This window comes from Saccostrea echinata, unplaced genomic scaffold (genome assembly GCF_033153115.1).
Source record: "Saccostrea echinata isolate AGI-Se365-2 ecotype Australia unplaced genomic scaffold, CSIRO_AGI_Sech_v1 ptg000012l, whole genome shotgun sequence".
In the NCBI taxonomy this organism is placed as follows: Eukaryota; Metazoa; Mollusca; class Bivalvia; order Ostreida; family Ostreidae; genus Saccostrea; species Saccostrea echinata.
Window position 1 is genome coordinate 12,037,873 of NW_026889761.1, and position 22,949 is coordinate 12,060,821.

Below are 22,949 nucleotides of genomic sequence, written 5' to 3' on the forward strand. Positions count from 1 at the left end.
CGTACTCTTAATTCATATATATATATATATATATATATATATATATATATATATATATATATATATATATATATATATATATATATATACATATATATATATATATATATATATATATATATATATATATATATATATATATATATATATATAAGCGTACGAATCATTTATTATATACTTCATCAGCATATTGACTACCGAATTCAAATTATGCTGCTGCATACTCCTGATGTTAATGCCAACATATTTAGAGTTGATGCATTGTCAAATAGAGAAGTATTCCATTCTTCAGACTTATTTTCTAAACCAGATAGGTGTTGATTTATTTTCGTCATTTTTTTCTTGCAACTTTGAAAGGGACAATTCACAAAAAACAGGAAGTGTCATTAATGATTTTTTTTTATTTGAGCCCCGATGTTTCAACTGGCAAACAATTTCATAAAGATTATGAACTCCGTCGAAGACGATGGGTCAAATATGAAAAAGAAGACACACTGTCAAAATGAATTAAAAGTATAAGATAAATGTTGAAATCTCGTGTTACAAGGTTGAGGGGCAATATGGAAACCATCTACTTCTGTTTTCAATAACTCAGAAGTGAAATAGATAGCTTATTCAATAAATATGCACTGGTCCCAGCTGACAAAACAGGTACCAACATAGTCTTCGTTTATATGCTCATTATTGCAATTGTATTTTACAGGAATTTGGATTTCATTCTACAAGTGGTAATCCGACTTTTACTCACAGTTCTCTTTCAATGAAATATATGGAGATAACGAACAGTATTCAAGCTCAAAAGTCCATTAAACAATACAAATTACAGAGCAGAGCAAACACGGACCTCTAAAACATCAGAGGTGGGATCAGGTGCCATGGAGGAGTGAGCATCCCATGCCGACCGATCACACCCGCCGTGTGCTCCTTGTCATGATCGGGAAATAACGAAAAAATCCGTCGACAATCCAGTATGTAAATAATGGCCTAACAATTAGTATGAAAAAACGTCAGTCAGCATTTAACTTAATGATAAATTGTATTTGCGGACAAGGTCATTGTATCGACCATAGAACTTACGAAATGACGACTTTAAACAAGACTGCTAATATTCTTGTTTCATCAACTTACCACGTTTTAGAAATTTTTTCATACGTAGAGCATGCTCTTGCGTATCGAATCAACTGAGAGATATCAACTCCGTATGCAGGTGATGAAGGTATAATGCTGCATAAGTAAGAGAAGTTGACGATTAAAAAGTTAAAGTCATCACGTTTATTATAAAGCTTGGTTGTTAGATTAACATTAACGTCTTTTGCTAGTAAAATATCCAAATATGAAACAGGTGTGTCAGACTCTGTGGTATCTTTTATTTCAAGCTCACCGGGATATATCGTATCGACATAAAAATGGAAATAGCCATTGTTAATTGACAGTACGTCGTCGATCTATTTAAATGTTGAGTTGAAGGCCACTGCAAGTGTTTTCTTCTTTTCACAAGATTTTGAACAAATTCTGCTTTATATGAATACAAAAATACAGTACCAACCAGACCCAACCTGACACAAAGCAGTCCCAGAGCAGTCCCGGGGACTGCTTTCTGGGACTGCTCTGGGACTGCTAAAGCAGTCCCAGAGCAGTCCCACAGCGGTCCCAGAGCAGTCCCAGCAGTCCCAGCGGTCCCAGAAAGCAGTCCCAGTAGGCGGGGTTAATTAATTTAATGGGCGGAGCTTACTCAGAAATGAGATTACCAATAAACAATGTAACTATAAAAGGCAGTTGAAATTGATGATCCATTTCTTTCTGATAAGTATCAATTCTCATGCGACAGTCATTTTTTAACTGTTAAGAAAATCACACTACGCGTATAGCAACAAATAATAAATATTGAACAAAGAAGACGTTCACACCTATAAATAACATGAATATTTAAACACAGTTTTGTGGTATATTAATTTTTCACCAAAATAAATCAATTTCTAAATTACTGTGATTGATACTGGTTTCCATATTTATTTATTATTATTATTTTTTTTTTTTGTAGATAATTAAACTTGAGTTATTTATTTTCTATCAAAACTAGCTTTAAATAGGCCTTATAATTATAGAGCAAGGCCGATTTCCATACTATACTCTGAATGCAGTTTTCTTAAGTACTGGAGCTTTTGAAAAATTCTTTGTGTATTATATTTCAGTCATGATTATTTTCACTGACTTGCCAATTTAATAATCGTTAAATTACAGTCCCTGAAACGTTCTACTTTCCCACTTGAACGGTGAGCGAACGCTGAACGAACGCAGAGCGAACGGTGAGCGAACGCAGAGCGAACGGTGAGTGAACGATGTGTGAACGCTGAACGCAACTTGGTGAACGGTAGGTGAACGCTGAACGGTGAGCGAACGCAGAACGCGAACGGAGCGCGAACGCTAGCGCAAAGTGAACGGTGAACGAATGGTGAACGCAAGATGAACGATTTATTCGGAATGCCTCTGATCTTTTCCATGCATTGTATCTATTCTATTGTATTCTAATGTCAGGCGGAAAATAAATAAATATTCAAAAATTGTCCTGAGAAAGATGAAAGATGCACATTTAGTAAAACCATTAATTAAGTTTCTTACAATATTTTCTGCACATATGTATGATGTTTAAATTCCGCTGTTTAATCACACGATTTTTATCGCTGTAAAACATTGTCATTGTTACCGAACGCTGTAGTTTAAAAAATAAAATCATTCTAGTTGTAAAATAAATATGTTTATTCTCATTTGATATATAAAACCATTACAAATAATGATTTTTGAAGAGTACATTACTGACTTATAGAACGAATTACAACGGTTGTAACAACCATACATGTATTTCCGTGTCAAGGCATTTCCGTGTGAAATAATGAGAAAAAAAATAAAAAAATATTTTGCTAGTCTGTGGACGTATTGCATGTATACCCTCATATTTAGAAAAAATTAATGCAATAATATATTTATGTGTCTTTTCATTTTTTTTTTAAATGATGATTTATTCAGCAGACTTCTACATGTATCTATAAACAATTCCCCGTGATTATACTCGGACAAGGTGATACAAAGAAGCATTCATATTATTTGTTATAGATTAAAATTTCAGAACTTGGTATTTAAGTAATACGTGTTATAGTTTTGATTAAACGGACAAATGAGAGAGAGAGAGAGAGAGAGAGAGAGAGAGAGAGAGAGAGAGAGAGAGATTATGTATTATCCCCCTTTTCACAAATGCATGTACATGTACCTGTATAAACGAAAACTCTTAATTTTTATCTAAATATCTCAGGCAGTGAAAGTAACCTTTTTTTATTTATCAACAAATTCACTTTGTTTGACAGTCATAATCGGTTTTTATTTTCCTGCTTCAAGTTCACACGAAGTCCACGTGCTTGTCCTGTCAATCAAAATCATTCGACACTGTGCAGCCAAGTGTGAAAGTTTCGTCACACCAAAGGCGAGGTGCTACACTGTAACTTGTTTTATCATTTCTAGATCTGATTCCAATTTTTCCAATAAATAAATAAATAAAATACATTTGGCATAAACACTTCGAACGAATTTGAAACATACTCCCTGGCGAATTTAAAATACCACCGTCAGCGCGTGTATATTTTGAACTACTATTGTTTAATGACTTTTTTAGAAGCATGTTTGTTCTGAGACTGAAATTTTTGTGCTACAAAACGCGTTAACTTCTTTTTAAATATTAATTTAAAATATACTGGAAATACTGACTAAGTGACCGATCTACGTGGAAAAGGGGGGGGGGGTTCTTAATCATATTGAATGGCAAACATATAAAGTTATTGTGAAGAAAGGAATTTTTTCTCTCTAACAGTAGAATTTATATATGAATTGTAGTATATTACATTAAATAAATATTTTTTTAACCACACTATTAATTTAATTCGTTCCAAAGATATTTAATTAACTGGATATCCGCAGGACTATTTGTAATTCTCAGAACTAGTTCTAATAATGTATTTCTATAATAATAGAAAAAAAAAACGTGTTAGTAATAAATACTTTCTAATTTTCCTGCAGTTGCTAAATTAAATGACATGGATTATTATCTCTCCATTAACGACTTGTCGTATTTAACATAACAGTAAAATGTTGCAGTGCTTGAAGTACCCCTATATTGCCGGTATTTAAATTCAATTTTTCAGCATCGTTCTACATAGGTACATACTTATAACAACATTTATTTTCCAGAGTAATTTAAATAATAACCTAACAGCTAAGTTAGAATAATAATAATAATAAAGCATATTGTAGATAATTTATTCCAATAAAATAATGATCCTTTAAAAACGATATGTGAATTATTAAATTTGAAATCCCGTAAATCCTTACTTCAAAAAAAGATAAGTCCTTTCACTTCGGAGTTCCGAATGACACTGAAGACTGAACGATAAGTGAACGCTGAACGCAAGGTGAACGCAAAGTGAACGAACGGAGAGCGAACGGTGAACGCTTTGTGAACGGTGAACGCGAGCGCACGGTGAACGCAGAACGCAAGACTGTGAACGGAGAGCGAACGGTGAACGCACGGTGAGCGAACGGTGAACGCACGCTGAACGAACGGTGAACGAACGGTGAGCGAACGGAAAAATGGGAAAGTAGAACGTTTCAGGGACTGTATCTATGTAACAGAAAACAATAATACTTTTATAATATAAACGTTTGAGTGTACGTCTGTAAATCACGCGAATGGAACCCTCAGATTATGTTCAAAATTAATTAATCCCGAAATAAATTTATACACATTTATTGAAACGAAGATTTTTTGCAGTACATAGATTGAAATTAGTGTCATTGTTGACCAGCATGTTCAGTGATGTGTAACACTGATACCCAAATAACATGCATTGACTTTCTGCTAATCATGCCCGGAGGCGATTGAAACTTCAGGTGTTGACACCATTTTATACATTTGTATTGCTTTTCATAAATCGGCCGGGAAAACACAAACAAAACAAATAAGAAATAAGTCACAATTCCCAATATTTTAAAATGTTTATAAATTCACTCTTTTAATTACTTGTTTATAAATCAAAAACAAATTCATAAATAAATCCCCCAATAATTGTTCACAAATATAATGTTTTAAATGACTGAAGAATGGTAGAATAATTTTATTTCATGGTCATTTTATAAATTATTAGGTTTTATTTGAGGGCGGTAAAATATAGCATGGAAAGCTCTTTTTTAGCATGCATATGGTTTTAGCTTTTTCAATTAAAAAAAAAATCCAGTAAAGTACGTCCCTCTGAATGTCTTATTGTAATGACAAGTTTGTTTGTTTTGTTTTTTTGTTTGTTTGTTTGTTTTTAAATAGTGCTAATGCAAACTTTGAGTACATTCCGTAACTTGACGGCATTAATTAATTAAATAGGCCTCGATATTTTTTTTCAAACACCTGTATTAAAGTTCTAATTAGCATTAATTAATTAAATAGGCCTAGATATATATTTTTTTTTCAAACACCTGTATTAAAGTTTAATTTAAAGGATAAAAGTCATCTCCTGACTTCCCTTTTAACTACTTTCATTTTTTAAAATTAATTCTAGACTACAATTGTGTAAATTTACAGCCCCTGAAGACATTTAGTAATTACATGTATATCTATCTCTACTTATTAAAATGTTGTAAAAAAATCCTTGGTTTTTTTTTAATTCTTTATCTTAAACACCTCTCTGCTGAAAGTAAACAAAACAACAACAGGGAGCCTGCAAATTCAGAATACACAAGGGGCGGAGCTATCATGTCACTCAGAACCTTTTTCATGCATGAGTGAACAAAGCAGTCCCAGAAAGCAGTCCCAGGGACTGCTGGGTCTGCTTTCTAGAGCAGTCCCAGAGCAGTCCCAGAGAGGTCCCAGAGCAGTCCCACAGCAGTCCCAGAGCGGTCCCAAAGCAGTCCCGGGGACTGCTTTCTGGGACTGCTTAGGTGTCAGGTTGGGTCTGGTTGGTACTGTAGGTCTGCTGATAACGGGACGCAATGGGAATTCCAATAGATTGTTGGAAGACCTGGTCTCCAAAAACCACATAGATATTGTCAATCAGAAACTCAAGCATCTTTTTAATATCAACTTCAGAGTACTTGTGTGTACAATCAGAATGTTTTTTAACAACTAGATGAAATCCCGCGCAAGCGCGGGGAATTGAATTTATACCACTACCGACAGAAAAAATCCAATAATATATATATATATTGTAGTTTCTACTGACAGCCAACAGGCTTATAGAAGAAAGAAATACTTTGTTCAAAATCCCGCATGAAGTAGAAGTACGTCTCCACCCCACCCCCCACCCCCGCTTTGTAAAACTTAAATAACAATTTCATTAATTGACGTTTATTGTGAAACCTGTTATATACTGTGTTATGGATATTGTATATACTGTGTTATGGATATTGTACGTCAGATACTCTTATTTCATTTCCGTCAAGAAATGCACATTTACTGAGAAATTGATTTTTTTTTGGTAAAAATTCACAGGTACTTGAGTCTTGGTTTATAAATATGTATGTACCTTATTGATATGTAAAAACTGTACCTTACCTCTTTTTTTACATATCAATAAGGTACATACATATTTATAATCCAAGACCCAAGTACATGTGTAAAAAATAGCTTTTATATAACGCCCTATGAATGCACTGGCGGATTTAGAGGGGGCCCAGTCCCCCTCCCATTTTGTGTCCAAAATATACATAAAATTTAATAAATCTGTGTCTGTGGGCCCCTACCCCAACCCCAAACTGGTCGCCCCCCCCCCTTTCAAAATTCCTAGATCCGCCACTGGAATAGGCCGAGTATTTGATACAAAATACTGTTTTCAGAAAAAAAATCTGAAATATATTGATTAAAGTACAAAATTTTACAGCATAATTGTATTTGAACAATGCCTTGTTCATTAATTTTCTCTTTTCATGTAAGCAGGTTTATTACGAATTAAGTCCGAATTGTACTTCGGGTTCGTTGCCACGATGCTCTCAGTGAGGAATATATACAAATTTTTACCGATAATTTATTAGGAAAACCTACTAATTATATGTAATAGTCTTTCGATATATAAATATATTCACAACTTACAGTGTTATCAATGATTTACCATTATTTCAATGACCATTCACACAAAAGCTATTTTCTTTTTAACATCGGGCTCGATGCTATATGATGTTCTAGAAGCTTCCGTCAATATTACGATCGGTGAATGACGAAAATAATTTGCACATTTCCCATTTTAATCGGTTATCACAACTTATTTCTTTTATATCATTTAAATCAAGTTTTGATTGAATAATTCAGTAATGACGTTTAATGAAATAAATAAACGATTGCTTGTTGCCAGTTTCATTAAAATTACCAGTAACTTAGATCCGCCAACCGGAAACGCCACCGTACTCATGTTTTTGCTATTTCATGGATGTTTATAGAAAATAAAAGTAGACTTTTAATTTAATGTACGATACTTACGATGCAAGTGAAATCTAAATATAGTTTACGGACATCATCTTGTATCATGTGTATTCTTAGAGGAGTAAGTAAGAACTCTGGTGCACCCGTTTCGGAGTTTATTTGCAAAATTTATTAATTTATAAGTATAGAAATAATTTTGCAAAAGTTCCTTGGAATTTTTAAGTATCCACATCTGATTTACACCACTTCTCAGATATATTGTTGTACAGTACTCCTGAAGTTTCTTCTTTACTACTGTTATATTTTAGTGAGGAGTAAAGAAAGAGGCTTGGTAGAACATTGACTGGAACCCGTTCTGTATCTTTGTTTGTAAGGATTTTCATGAAGTTTCGGAATCCAATATAGATATGGTAATTCAATTCATGTTGGTTGTTGGGAATATTAAAAATATTCAAAACCGACATATGGTTCGAAGAATTTCCTGCTTAGAAAGGGAGCTATGGGTATAAGTTGGATTACCACTTGTAGAATTAAATTCCAGTTCCTCTAAAATACAATTTACTAGTATATATGAGCCTTATAAACAAAGGCAATGTTGTTACCTGCTTTGTCAGCAAGGACAAGTACATACTGATCGTGTAATCTATTCAGTTCTTTTTTCACTTCTGAATTATTGAACACAGAAGGATAGTTGGTTTTCATTTTGCCCCTCAATCGCTTAATGCGAGATTTTAACATACATCTGATACATTTAATTCATTCTGACAACGTGTCAATTAAGGACTTCTTTTTCATGTCTGGCCCATCGCCTGGCGTAATCTTCCACAGAATCCATAATATTTATGAAATTATGACGCCAGTTAAAAGATCGGGGTTCTCTAAATGTTGGCCTTTTTAAAATTAGTGATCTAAGGTCCTCATTATTAACTATATTTACGTCACCAGTAATAACGTGTCCAGCAGGACTATAGTTGTAGGACGAAGGAGAACATCAACATGAAATTCTTCAAAATCATATCTTAGCTTTTAATATTTTTTATATTCCCAACAATCAAATTGAATTTTAATTATCATACCTATGCTGGATTCTTAAATATCATATAAACCCTTACAAAGTTAAAAAACGGATTCTAATAAATGTTCTAAGCCTGTTTGTTCACGAAACTATGAACATCAGCACTTGTGAAGAAGAAACTTCATGAGTACTGCACAACATATTCGAGAAGAGGTGTTAATCAGATGTGGATACTTGAAACCCCCAAAGAACTTTTAGAAAAATTTACCAATGCATTAGTATTAAAACGTACGATTTTTCAAGACTTTATATATAACTTGTTCCCACAATAAATTAAAGACCAGACTTTTTGACATCATACACAACTTCTTCATCAATAAAATAGAGCTCATAGATTTGCAAACCTTGTCATAGGTCATCTGCAAACTTTTGTTCAAAAACATTCTGATTTTATACACAAGTACTTCAAGGTTGACATTTTAAAGATTCTTGAGTTTCTCATCAACATCTACATGTATGTAGTTTTCGGAGACCAAGTTTCCAACAATCTGTTGATATTCCCATGTGTAGTTATTGCGCCCCTCTATTAGAAAACCTGTTTTAGTATTCATATGAAACAGAATTTAAAAACAAAAACTCCTACATGAAAAGAAGAAATCTTTTTTCGCGGCATTCAATTCGACATTTAGATAGATCGACGACGTTTTATCAATAAATTAACAATATTCAGTTTCATTCCTACGTTTGATTCGAAATATCTCATTGAACTCTAAATAAAGGACACAATAGAGTCTGACACATATTCATATTTGGGAATATTACTAGAAAAAAGATTTGAATGATAAAATAGCAACAAAACTTTATGATAAACTTGATGACTTCAACCTTTATCGTCAAGTTCTATTATTTTAGCAATATACCATCACCTGCGAATGGAGCATATATGACACGCACGAACAACTTCTTAAACGAGGTAGACAATTGACAAATAATTTCATGGTACAAAGATATCAACAATCTCTTTAAAGTCAGCATTTTGCAACTCTATGGTCTATGCAATGCTCCTGTTTGCAAATACAATCTGCCGTTAAGTCGAATGTTGACTTACGCATCTTTCATACAAATTGTTAGGTCATTATTTTCACACTGAATTATCTACGGATTTTCCATTTAGATCATGACAAGGAGCACACAGCGGGTGTGATCGGTCGACAGGAGATGCTTACTCCTCCATGGCAGCTGACCCCACCTCTGCTTTCAGAGGTCCGTGTTGGCTCTTCTTATAAAAAATATGTTAGAGTTCCTAATTGACAACATCAATGTAGTCTTTATATTCTTATATGAAGCAGAATTTATTCATAAGCTTCTACATGAGTAGCTGCAGAACTGTAGCGTTATGGTTTTATATTTTAGTCTTTGACCATTATGGTCAAAGACTAAAATTTAAAAATATTAAACCATAACGCTACAGGTCTGAAGCAACTACATGAGAGGAAAACTCTTGTTGTGGATCTCAATTCTACATTTAGTCGGCATTTTATCAATTAACAATAGTTAGTATCATTCTTTTGTTGAATCAGTATGTCTAAGTGTACTCAAAATAAAAGACAACTCAGAGTCTGCCACATTTGCTTTCACTGACTATAGAAGTTAATGCACAACTTAACGCCCAACCAACAACAGTACTAAACTTCTTGACAAAAGGAATGGCTTCAACTTTTCCATCCCCAACTTTCCCTTACACTATATATGAAGCAATATTCCACTATCAGCTGCATATGATTTGAAACTCAAGAGCATGTTCTGAGGACAATTAATTTTTAAATAGAGACAGGCTGTGGACAAATCTTGTTTACAGTCATTATTTTGCAAAGATGACAAAAACTTTCCATCTCAGTTGTTTATAGTTATTTTGACCACGGACTATTCCATTTATATGATCAATTCAGAGGTCTCAGAGCGGATGTGACCAGTAAACAGGGGATTCCCTGATCGTGATTTGTTTTGTTTACAGGATTTATGAGGAAAAAAAAGGGTGAAGATAACGAATGTTTATCGATCTCCAAAAACCCCTTCAAACATTAAAAATCTGTGAACAGGGCATAAAACATGGGTCCCTGGAGATTCCAGAGGTGGGATCAGGTGCCAAAGAGGAGTAAGCATCCCCTGCCGACCTGTCATACCCGCCATGAGCCCTATGTGTATATCAGATAGAGGGAATTTTCTGTAGTCAAATTAAGGACATACGCAACGTATCTTACCTACTGATAATTTTTCAAAATATTCTTAATTTAAGATTATAGTGCCATCAGATGTTCGTAGACAAAAAATCAGCATGCATTACCAGGGAATTTGAAAAGATATCAATTGATGAAAATTCTTGTATAATTCAAAGAAAAATATACAAAAATTAATAAACATATATTCTAGATGTTTTATTTATCCAAACTTGTTTTAGAAGAAGTGTCCAACAGCATATATAGACAATAAAATGTAGCACATAGTTCCTTTAAGTATCGGAACTCTTCAACTCCAGAGAAAAAGACTACGTTGTGTTTGTCCTTAAGTATGAAAACAATGGCCTTACAATTGGTATGAGGCAAAATACGACCCAGTGATAGGTTATATGCGCTGAAGAGTTCATTATAACTACCATAGAATTTACGAAATGCTGACTTTATCCGATGTCAATTTATATTCGTAATCTTCAACTTTTTCATAACACTTGAATTTTCTCAGTATCTTATTCAGAAAGGTTGTTAGAAAATTTTTCACAGATATTTATGAATACTAGTACTTGATCATGTTTCATTCATTCATTCATTCATTTGTATCGTATCATTGGTCTTTCGAGATTGAATACTGTTCATTATCTTCATATTTCATTCATTAAATCTTAGATAGGTGGATTATTTCTTTTTTTAAATATAAATATGTATCCAAGAAATAAAATTATTACAGTTAAGATACTTGTCTGTATTAAGGCATGTTGTTTATTGAGTAATAAAAACTTACAGTGATTCTGATTCATGGATATGTTGACATCATTACTAGAATAATATTATTGCACGTGTTTGTTTTTTCTCTCTTTCTACATATTATAATGAATGATAATTATATTACAAGAGAACTATTAAGTTTCTAAACTTTGTGTTTATTTGTATCAACAAAATACGCTTATAAATAAAATTGAACATTTGTTTTCTTTCTGCACTTAGTACAAGTAATGTCAACTTTTTGAGATGGAGAAGTTCCTCATGTATAATAAGAAATAAATGAGATTGAATTTTGAAATAATCGGTCCACAGAATATTGAACATTACCACAATTCGTCTTACATGTATTACACGCAATTTTTTCAAGTATTAATTTTTCGCAAGGTTGAGTTGCTTTATATTCAGTAACTGCGTTGTAATGAGAGAGAGAGAGGACTGTGAGAGAAATGTAAATATGAATAATTATATAACAGGTCAAAGTTCATATTCATCGGCGCATGGGCAGCGATAAACACTGTCAATCATATACATGCAAAAGTTTTAATACTCAGGAAAATTTTACGACTAAATGTATAAATTACAAGCCTTATTTTATATCAAGATAAGTACATCTAGGTAGACAGATTTTTTTTTATGAAAATAAGTTTGACAAATATAATTTTAAATAATTAAAAACGACTTCTAATACATCATTCATCGGAATTGCATTTTTGATTTCATGCTTAATATATTTAGATTACTTTAGAAAAAAAAACTAGTTCAATTTAAAAAAAAACACCCTTAAACATAATGACATTTTAAGCAAATTAATTATAACAATATATAATCCTGCATTGCAGATAGAATACACTTTCAATATGTACATGGTCCCAGCTGACAATATAACAGGTTACAACATAGTCTCTGTTTGTTAATGTGAGGCTCTAAAATGTACTGACTTATTATTTTCTTTCTTTATAATGAAAAAACGATTTTTCAAAGTCATCCGTATGAGAGATTTCTTAAGGACATATGCAATGTACTTTACAATAAGGTATACCTAACCCATAGGTAATTTTTCAAGATATTCTTAATTTTAAAATTGTAGTACAATCAGTTGTTCTTAGACAAAAAAAAAATAGCATATATCACCAGGGATGATGAAAATTCGTGTGTTATTTAAAAGAAAATTACCAAACATATGGTTTTTGACAGGTATTAATTCAAATTTTGTATTGGAAGAGATGCACAGTTTTATTAGGCATTATAAAAGTCGCATAAAGGTACTTGGATACTTGAATTATTTGAATTCTTCAATTATACAAGGAATAAGAAAATAAAGTTCAAAACTATGTATACTTTATACGAATATTTTGTACAGATATAGATACATGTATAAACAATAAAATGTTAATACGGAGTTAACGGTTGAAACCATTGCAGAAAAAATGTATACAGTCCTCTTACGTGGGTTATCTATTTTTTTTTTCTGCAATGCTTGTAATCGTTAATCTCGGAATGAACAAAAAGAAAGCATTTATAAACCTAAATCCTCATTGTCTTTCTCGTTAAGTTGTTGTCTTTCAAACTGAAAGCACAGGTAATCTTAAAGAAATATATGACATTTCTTGCAAATTATTATACATAATCGATAATAACATCCTATAAAGTTGTCTTAAATGTTTTGAATATGAGGTTTCGAAATCTATTTTCTTCTCTCTCATATATGCAAGAGAAAGAGAGGGGGTGGGAGGGGGAGGGGAAAGTATGTTCAACAGAGACTATAAGAGCACATTTATTCATCTGTCCAAATATCAAAAAAAGAGGTAATTTCGTGGCGATTTCGTGATAAATGTAACGGGTGTGGGAACAAACAAATCATTCCATTGGACGTACATGTAGACATCAAAATGACTGCTGGTTTGATTGATGAAACTCTTCACCACAGGGTAGTAATATACCCACATTCACTTCCGAATACACTCCTTTTCTATGTACGTAGGTCGTTGACACATATAAGGTGTATCAGTTTATTACATTCTTGATAGGTCTATCATCATCTGTCGATTTATTAATTATTTATTTCTAACGAATGATACAGTTAAATTGAATATATGAAATATGAAGATAACAAATGGTATATAAGCTAAAAAGTCCATTGGAACAATACAAATCGGGAGCAGAGCAAACACGGACCTCTAAAAACACCAGAGGTAGAATCAGGTTCCATGGAGGATTAAGTGTCCCCTGTCTACCCGTTACACCTACCGTATACCCTTTATCATGATCATGCAAATGAAAAAAATCCATGCACAGATCAGTGTCAAAATAATGGCATAACAATTTGTATATAAAACATTCAGTTAACATTCGACTCAACGATAGATTGTATTTGCCAACAAAGTTATTGTATCGACCATAAAATTTGCGAATTGTTGAATTCAAACGAGGAATATATAATCTGAAACAACTTCTGTCTTGATATAACGATATATTTTTATATGTAAACAAGCATTCTGAGAGTATTGCATTAGCAATACTAGTCCCCTACCGGCAAGTGTAATCTGGTTCCCGTTAAGAATTGAAAATGTCATAATTCCGTCAAAAATTAATGAAGTGGGACGAAATGCAAACTTGATCTATAACTAATCAAGGTAAAGCCACATACCAAAAATCAGCTCAATATCTACAAGCATTTAGAAGAAAATTGCGGAAAACCCTTAAAAATTGAAAAGGCCGTAATTCCGTCAAAAATCAATGAAGCGGAACGAAATGCAAACTTGATCTGTAACTCATCAAGATACACTCACATACCAAAAATCAGCTCAATATCTGCAAGCGTTTAAGAAAAAAGTGCGGAAAACCAAGTGGGACAGACTGACAGACAGACAGAGGGACAGACAGACAGACGGACAGACAGACGGACGGACAGACTCAGAGGAAACCTATAGTCCCCTCCGGTTTCACCGGTAGGGGACTAATTAGTAGGTACTCTAGAACACTACTTATTTTGAGAATAATATTCTGACGTTCTAAATGTAAATGGAACTGAAGGGGTATTTCATGATATGGAAATGTGGAAATGCTCGAACTTCATACTTCTGTTTTACAAACATTTATATTTTATTTGTATTTTATTTCCTTAAAGAATTTTGCACTATATATTTATAACCCAACAAATATCTTATTGACATGGCCATACACAAAGACCAAATTGAAATGATCATCTGTTTAAATATGTTGATTTCTGGATATAATATAAGTCAGCTAGCCTTTGAAATAAAATATTCGTTCATTCAAACTTTGACATTTTAAAAGTTTCTTTATAAAAAAAATTAAATAATATATTTTAGTTAGAAAAAGATGTAAAACATCTCAATTCAAGACGATTGCAATGTCAAAGATTTTATTTCTCTATCGTTAAAACGTACAACAAAGAGAACTTAATACTCAATAACTTTTATTTTTGATGGTTTATGTACATCATGTATGTCTACTGATAAATATACTGATGAAAATTTTCATGTATTTTGATTAGAATGAACATTAATACAAGAACGCATATAGGTATTTTATTTTGGATGAAAATTTGATGCTTCATCAAATGATATGCCAAAATAAAGCAACCAAGCTTACGTGTAATGATTCAGGGTACGAAAAATATGCGGGTATATAGTTTATGTTTAGCCTTATAAAACGTAGAGGTACTAAATTTATATTAGTGCATTTGAATTAGTATTAATTGTATGTCAGTCAACAAAAGAAAAGGGTTAATTCACTGGTAATAAATAAACATTTCACATGTATTTTACATCATTTTGATTTTTGATATTTTTGCTCTCTAACCAATTTGAAAAATTGAGAAAGTAATTTAGATTTTAGAATTTATTTTAAATCTAACCCAAAAGTAATGGATATAACTTCTTGGTGGTCCTTCTGTCCCTATAATATGCGCACTTACAGCTTGGTTATTGGTGGAAAACAGGTTAAAATTGTTTGTCGACAGCATTGAGCACTTTCTAACATGTACTATTATTCAATTTTTTTTAGCAGGAATTGGACTTTCCTTACCATACACTGATTTACATAAACATGTATTTACCTGTAGGATATCAATCAATGTCATACCTTTCCATTAGGGAGTCTTGCTATTCGTTGAAAATACTACATTTTATGGTGACTTTTCGCCCTTAAAATGGGATGCATACATGTTTATATTCATCATTGTCAACATCCTTGCATAATACTTTTTTCCCGATTCATGTCGATGAAACGTTATATTATATAGGTTAAAATTGTTGCTGTTGGTAGCATTTCTAGTAATTTAAAATAAACTTACATTTTGAGTGAATAACAAAAAAATATCATATTATATCATATCATATAAAATATCAGTAATTAAAATTCTTGCCATATTTAAATCAAATGATCGTCTCTTTATCAAATTATGTATATTATAAGGATGGCAATCGGACACAGAATTACTAACTGGTTAACCGCATGCAGGACTTTCTGACCGATTAACCGGTTAATCGTATCAAAATGTAAATTTTCTTGGCATATATATTTTTCTAAATAAGGGAGATTATCGGGATGCATATTTTCTCCTGTGCCTATACGTATTCCATTATCCAGAATATGTGAAATATATACTTTGTACCAAAAGGTTTTATACAGTTTCATTTAATTTATTCTTAAATTTAGATAAAATCAACACTGGAAAATAATTAAGACCGTTATACTTTTTTCTGTAATACCTCAAGACTGAACAATTGCGTTTAAAAAATACATATGTTACATGTATGCCTGTAAATATATAATTTATCTTAACAATTTTCATTGTGATTATTTAAAAAAACTATTTTTTCCCTTTTTCTTTTTTCCTCAAGCATTACTGGGATATTTATTTTAAGAATCATTTAGGATAAAATATTTAGTTATATATTTGAGTGTCCCTGTACCCATTCATTATAGGCTGTAATAAAAATGATCCAAACTACATGTACCTGATTTACAGTAAGAAAAAAAATGATCATAATTAATGATTTGAAGATGTCAGAGCTCTTTTTGATAAGAAATACCTTTTCTATCAATTCTATCATTTTTATCAGATTGTGTTTCTTAAGAAACTTCGATCATCAGATTTAAATATCAATTATATGCCACTTTATTATAATAATAAAACAATGTAGAAGGAGTTCGAGATTTCAGAGAGTTCAGAAAATTTCTTTTCTTGAGAAATATGATAGATGAACTTTTTTCTATCATTTAATGACACATAAACTACATCTGTACACGATGAACTTTTTTTCCAGAATATAGTACACTTATCTGTATCTATATACAAGTATATCCATGTCAATTTATAGCCTTTTTTAATTTGATATTAGCGGTGTTACTCTTAGTCTAAAACTTTATCAAAATAGAATATGATTTTTAAAAAGCATGCTTTTGAAAACATGCATAATTACATAAAGTTCGAAAAATTGAAGTAAAAGGAAAGCTATCAATCTCATAAATAAAATATGGAGATAACGATCAGTATTCAAGCTCAAAAGTCCATTCAAACAATACAGATCAGGAGCAGAGCAAACACGAACCTCTAAAACATCAGAAATTGGATCAGATGCCATGGAGGAGTGAGCATTCCTTGCCGACCGGTCACACCCGTCGTGTGCTCCTTGTCATGATTGAAAAAAAAAAACGGAAAAAATCCATAGACAATTCAGTGTGTAAATAATGGCCTAACAGTTAGTATGAAAAATGTCAGTTAGCTTTGCCTTAATGATAGATTGTATTTACAGGTCATTGTATCGACCATAGGACTTGCGAAATAAAATCTTAGCAAGTAAAACGAATCATGAGCAGGGCAAAACAGGCATCCCTGGAAACACCAGAGGTAGGTTAGGTGCCTAAGAGGAGGGAGCATCCCATGTTGACTGGTCACAACTGCTGTAAGCCTATGTATTGATCGGGTATATGGAATATTCCGTAGTCAAATTTTGTATAAAAGCAATGACCTAACAAACGGTTTCAAACATGTTAAACTAGAAACGACCCAAAGATATTTTGTATTTACAAACAAAGTCTTATTTTTGAGAAGCTGACTGTAAACGAGTTTGTTGAATCTTTGTAACATCAACTTATTTTTCAGTAGCTTGCCTCGGTTTAAAAATGGATCGTTTTAAGAGGATACACCTCTTGCGTAACGAATCGGTTGGGAGACAAAAATACCATAGGCAGGTGATGATAAAATATTACTACATAAATAAGGGAAGGTGACGATGGAAAAGCTGAAGTCATCCCTTTTGTCGTACAGTTTAGTTAGTGGCCATTATCGTCTATAGTCAGTAAAACATTCATAAATGAAGCAGATGTGACATACTCCTTAGTGTCTTTAATTTTGAGTTCACTGGGATATATCGAGTCAACATATGAATGAGAGTATTAACTATTGTTAATTGATAAAATGTCTTCGATTTATCTAAATGTCGAGTTGAATGCCACAGCAAGAATGTGGTTGAAAGCATCAAAACGTATGACAGTTCAACTCTTATTACAACCATTCCTCTTGATTTTTTTTTAAATCTGTATGAATTCCCATAGGCACCAATTGTAAATCATTCGCAGACATGTTTTTGTTTTTTTGTATTCTTATGAAGCAAATTTCATCCAAAAACTTCTACTCAAGACGTCAACACTTGCAATGACCTTAAATATGACACTAGAGTTTATCGATAATGATTTATCAATTAACAATCTCTCGATCCGAGATATACCAGTGAACTCAAAATAAAAGACATTACAGAGCCTTTCACATTTGTTTTACCTTCGGATTTTTACTGATTACAGATGATAATTGTAAACTTGCATCTTATCTTTCGTTAAATAGGACTGTGGCCTTTCCATTTTCAACTTCCACTATTTATGTACATGTTGCAACATCCAATGGTCTCTTTCATTAAGTGCTACGCCTTCCAACTGAATCGTTGCACAAATTGTATTCTGCGTATGATCAACATTTAACTGAGAAAGGTGACTGACATTCCAGGGAATGTCAACAGTCTCGTTTTAAATGCATAGGATAAACCAGACTTTTTTTCATTTTCCTCTATTTCATACTTTATATTTATATTGAAATTCAATACAAAACCACCTAAAATAAATACAAATTTACTCTAATTTTTCAAAGTGCATGTCACAATTTACTTTGAAACTCAAATAAACAAGAGATAGAGAGGGGGGGGGGCAAGATACAAACATATATATAACAGATTTGGGGTATCCTATAACCTTAAGTCTATGGTTGTAATAATGACTTTATTTGCAAAATTAATTGGTCTACCGTTGGGTCAAATTTGTCTGACATGATTCAAACCAATTTTAAGGCCATTGTGTTTTATACTAATTACGACACGAGATTGCTCCGTTTACCTGTACAATAAAGAGGGTTCATGGTGGTGCGATTGTAAAAATTGGCAAATATTTCGAAAAAGAGACTTCAGTTATGCAAGGAAATATTACCCCTAACCTGTGATTACAATCATTCAAAATAGAGAAATATTGTTCTTTTTCAAATAATCTCTGTGTAATGACTTTGGAACTCTTGAATTCAAATATATGCTATATACAGTAACATACAGGTATGACATCATTCATGTAACAAACGTGAGTTGGGATTATACCTCAAACATATAGGTGCACCAAAAGTTGGATCTTTGAATCTTGTTCAAGTCGTTATACATGTATTGAAAATATCGAAATACCTACAGTGCAATTGACATAATTTTGTTACCCTAGATTGAAATAAACTACATGAATGAATTAAGTTAATAGTATAGCCAATGTCCTAAATATTGGTTTAAATCTTGGCTCTGTGACATCTTTTAAAGACAAAGATACTTTTTGATGACGTTGTTAGGGGAAAGGAGATTTATCGCTGTAACAGGAATCAGACCTGAGATCCCTGCATTACCAGTCAGGTGCTCCAACCACAGAGATGTATTACTAATCAGGTGCTCTAACCACACAGATGCATTACTATTCAGGTGATGCATGACAAGTCAGGTGCTCTAACTAGTCTACAGATATGCATTAATAGTCAGGTGCTCTAGCCACAGAGATATCCAGGCCAAAATCTATGATCCATATAGCACAAACTCTCCTTAAATTGTCTTTCTTTCCGAAGACAGTCAACACACATTATTTTGCCTGTGATATGACTTTCACCTGGAAGTCCAAGGTTGGTCAATGGCACCAAATGTAACAGGAAAGAAAATGCATGGATGGACATGAAACATGACATATCTTCATTCAGTGACATTTTAATGAAATCATATACTGTAGGCTGATTTAAAAAAAAATCCTGAATTTTAATCACAATTACTGTAAAGAACTATGATAACATTTTAATGACATGCAATAATAAAACTGCAACAACAACATAAGAAAAGAGAGAAAAAAATATGCTAGCTACTTCCTGTAGAAGGTCTGAATCTTGCACATGCATGTAGGTTATATATTCCTGAACCTGTATGTCAACAAAGAAAAAAATTGAATACAATTACAATACTTTTCAGAAGAAAAAAATGGTCAATTCACAGTCCTCTTCATATACAATAGCATTCAGTCATTGTCAGCAGATCAAGCGAAATCTACAGCTCATAAACTGTATAAAGTGATACAAATATCTGTATCATGAACTGTTTCATAAACTGTATACAGTAATAGAAATATCTGTATCATGAAATGTTTCCACTAAAATCAGTGAGACCTCCTCCCACTTGAGAAGGTCCAATCCACAACCGATTCTGGGCATAGCAAGATGTCTGACTTGATGTTTTAGACAGTGGTCTTTCATGGCCTCCAGGCTAGCTCTTAGACTGTCATATGTTGGTTTATCACTGTATTTAACCTTGGTCACAAGATAGTAAATATATCTGCCACTTCTGTCCAACACTGCCACTCCACCTGGCTTCACCCCTATGATATTAAAGCAAAAATAATTATCTTTCTTGTCAGTACATTCTACAAAAAGGACTATGAACAAACTAACAAAACAGCAATGATTTAAAATGGTGAACTGCATTTGACTTATGTTGTCATCTTGCATGGCCTCTTTCAGGTTAGAAATGACTAACAAAGGAGGCTCCAACAGGAGTATCAGTGCTTCCAACCACACCCTACCTTATATTAATTAATTGCTTAAAACAAAACTAACCTTGCTTTTTAATTTCCTCTACACCTCCAAATTTTTTCTTGAATAGTACAGCAATTCCTTTGCCCATTCTGACATCCTCACTTATACAGTGGGCGAGTGAAAAAGTGGAAGGGCAGCTGAATAGGTCTCCCTTCTTTTCCTCCAGATGAAAGCTCTAAAATATCAATTCAAAATCACAACAGCATAAATGTCATAGATACCTTCTTCCTTTGGAAGTTAGTATTAATTAAACGTTTACTCTTTCCACCACATTTGACACAATCTGAGCAAAACTGCAGCTGGTATATAGTGTAAGAGGGGTCCCTCATAATACTATAAATTTATACTGTTTTTGCTCAGATTGCCAAAACAATAGTATTTCCAATGCTTGATCACTAATTTAATGTTTTAGTTATAAAACTGTATTATATGTTCCCAGTTTCTTCCCCCTTACACTTTTTATGAGCTAGGGGTTGGTGTAATATTTCCTCATTCAACAGGTACTTTTCAGGGCTTGAAATAATATACATGGTATCAAATAAAATCTGTTCTTTGAATATGTTGCATTAAAATCAATAAGTTGAGACTAGAAATTTGAATTTGTTCAATATTATTTTTCTTGTCTTATTCTGTTTGAAATTCATAATGCTGCAAGAATTTATCATCCATAAAAATTAGGAAGTAATAAATGGAATGAATACTGTAATAGTACTGATCTAAACATCTCACTTAATGCATTCTTTATCTACTTTGTTCTGTAGCATGTTGCTTAGGCTTGAAAATATTTCCTGATTTTATTTATGTATGTCATTAATTATTTTTCCCCCGATAAATGTACAGAATATTCACAACAACTTTCTTTTGCACTATTTTGTCAAAGTAAATAAAATTGATAGCTAGAATAAAGGAAGATTAAAAATAGGAGCCTTTGGTTGAAGTCAATTCTATTTACCATTTTATTGGTCCCACCTTCAGCCATGGTGTCAGCTTGATTGTCTAAGCACTCTATGACATTAGTTCCTATACATTCAGATGTACTGAAATATATATATCAACATGATACTGTGAAATAAAAGAGGTAAACTCACAAGAGGAGGAAAGAAAATTCTTAACGTTACTCTTAATGACATGATGTAATTAAAAGAAAATATGAAGTTTATCAAATTGCTGCATACAGTAAAACTTGCTTAGTACGAACACGGATATTGCGAATTCACAGATATAACGAAGTTTTCTTGGATCCCCAACTATCTAAATTTAACGAATTCCTTATACGGATATAACGAATTACAGATATAACGAAGTAATTTCACAGGTCCCAGTGACTTCGTTATAACCAAGTTTTACTGTATATAAATCAAGTGGCAACTGCAGACAAAATAAGCTGCTTCTGAGTTGGACTTCCTTCAAATGAGATGAAGTAAATATATTCATGATTAACAACCTACATCTAACCCTTTATTCAATAACACAAAGTACATTAGCATGTTTGTCAGCTGTCACCTTCAGCAGTCTTGACAGGTCTGAGTTTCTGAGACATGCTTGTAATGGTTAAGGTAAATACTGGGACATACTGACACATGCTTGAAATGCTTATAGTAAAGTAAATACTGGCAAAGAAATTTAAGAAAATGATTGGTGTAGCTGTACGCAATAACTAACACAACGACAAATAAATTAATGCATTTCAGGTGATTTTTTTATTTAATGCACTGTTTATGCTTAAAATAATCAAGGGATTCTTACATTCATTTACAAGATTCACTCCTGAATTCTCATTTGATATCCCTAAATAAATCAATCAGGATCAGTTATAAACATACAGAACAAATTAAAATTGTTAAATTTACATGCTTGAAAAATAACTGATAAACATGTAAGGACTATTCTTTGTATTTTTGGATCAATTACTATATTTTATAACTTTTATTATTTGAGTTCAGGTAAGAAATGAAAAGTTGGGGGGGGGGTGTATTCTTGATATCAGGGACCTATATGGATTAAGCATAGTAAGTACGTCTCTATAGTGATCCGAATTCAGGTATTAAACATAACAACTGAACAATAAATGTAGAATGCATGAAACAGGTCGGCCCTCACTAAGGGTTGCACCTGGTGAATACATATCTGAAAAAAAATGACACTGAAAACTTGACTGAAGATGATTAACGTCAAATTCGGTGTATTACCATCTGAAACTGAAAGTGAATCTCGTGTTGACGTCAAAGAGGAAGTTTATACATGGTCGGTAGCATGCAAACCCTTTAAATAACGCTATTTTTTCCGGAAAATTTGTTTTAATTGTATTTTTTT

General features: G+C 32.6%; 1 protein-coding gene across 1 annotated transcript; it reads right to left on the bottom strand.

Annotated features, from left to right (window-relative positions):
- Positions 1 to 19,743: 19,743 nt before the first annotated feature.
- On the bottom strand, positions 19,744 to 22,852 carry LOC133185942 (ADP-ribose glycohydrolase OARD1-like). Its single transcript, XM_061321230.1, has 4 exons — positions 22,826 to 22,852; positions 21,589 to 21,673; positions 20,658 to 20,811; positions 19,744 to 20,419 (listed from the first exon to the last, which is right to left on the bottom strand). The coding sequence occupies exons 2-4, from the start codon at positions 21,613 to 21,615 to the stop codon at positions 20,145 to 20,147; spliced, it is 456 nt and encodes a 151-aa protein (XP_061177214.1). The 5' UTR covers positions 21,616 to 21,673; positions 22,826 to 22,852; the 3' UTR covers positions 19,744 to 20,144.
- Positions 22,853 to 22,949: the final 97 nt, after the last annotated feature.

Excerpts from the sequence above, each read along its gene's own strand:
- LOC133185942 (XM_061321230.1), bottom strand. The coding sequence starts at position 21,615 with ATGGCTGAAGGTGGGACCAATAAAATG. Across the intron at positions 20,812-21,588 it reads AAGGTGGGACCAATAAAATG|AGCTTTCATCTGGAGGAAAA; the intron begins GTAAATAGAATT and ends TTGATATTTTAG. Across the intron at positions 20,420-20,657 it reads AGAGGAAATTAAAAAGCAAG|GGGTGAAGCCAGGTGGAGTG; the intron begins GTTAGTTTTGTT and ends TTAATATCATAG.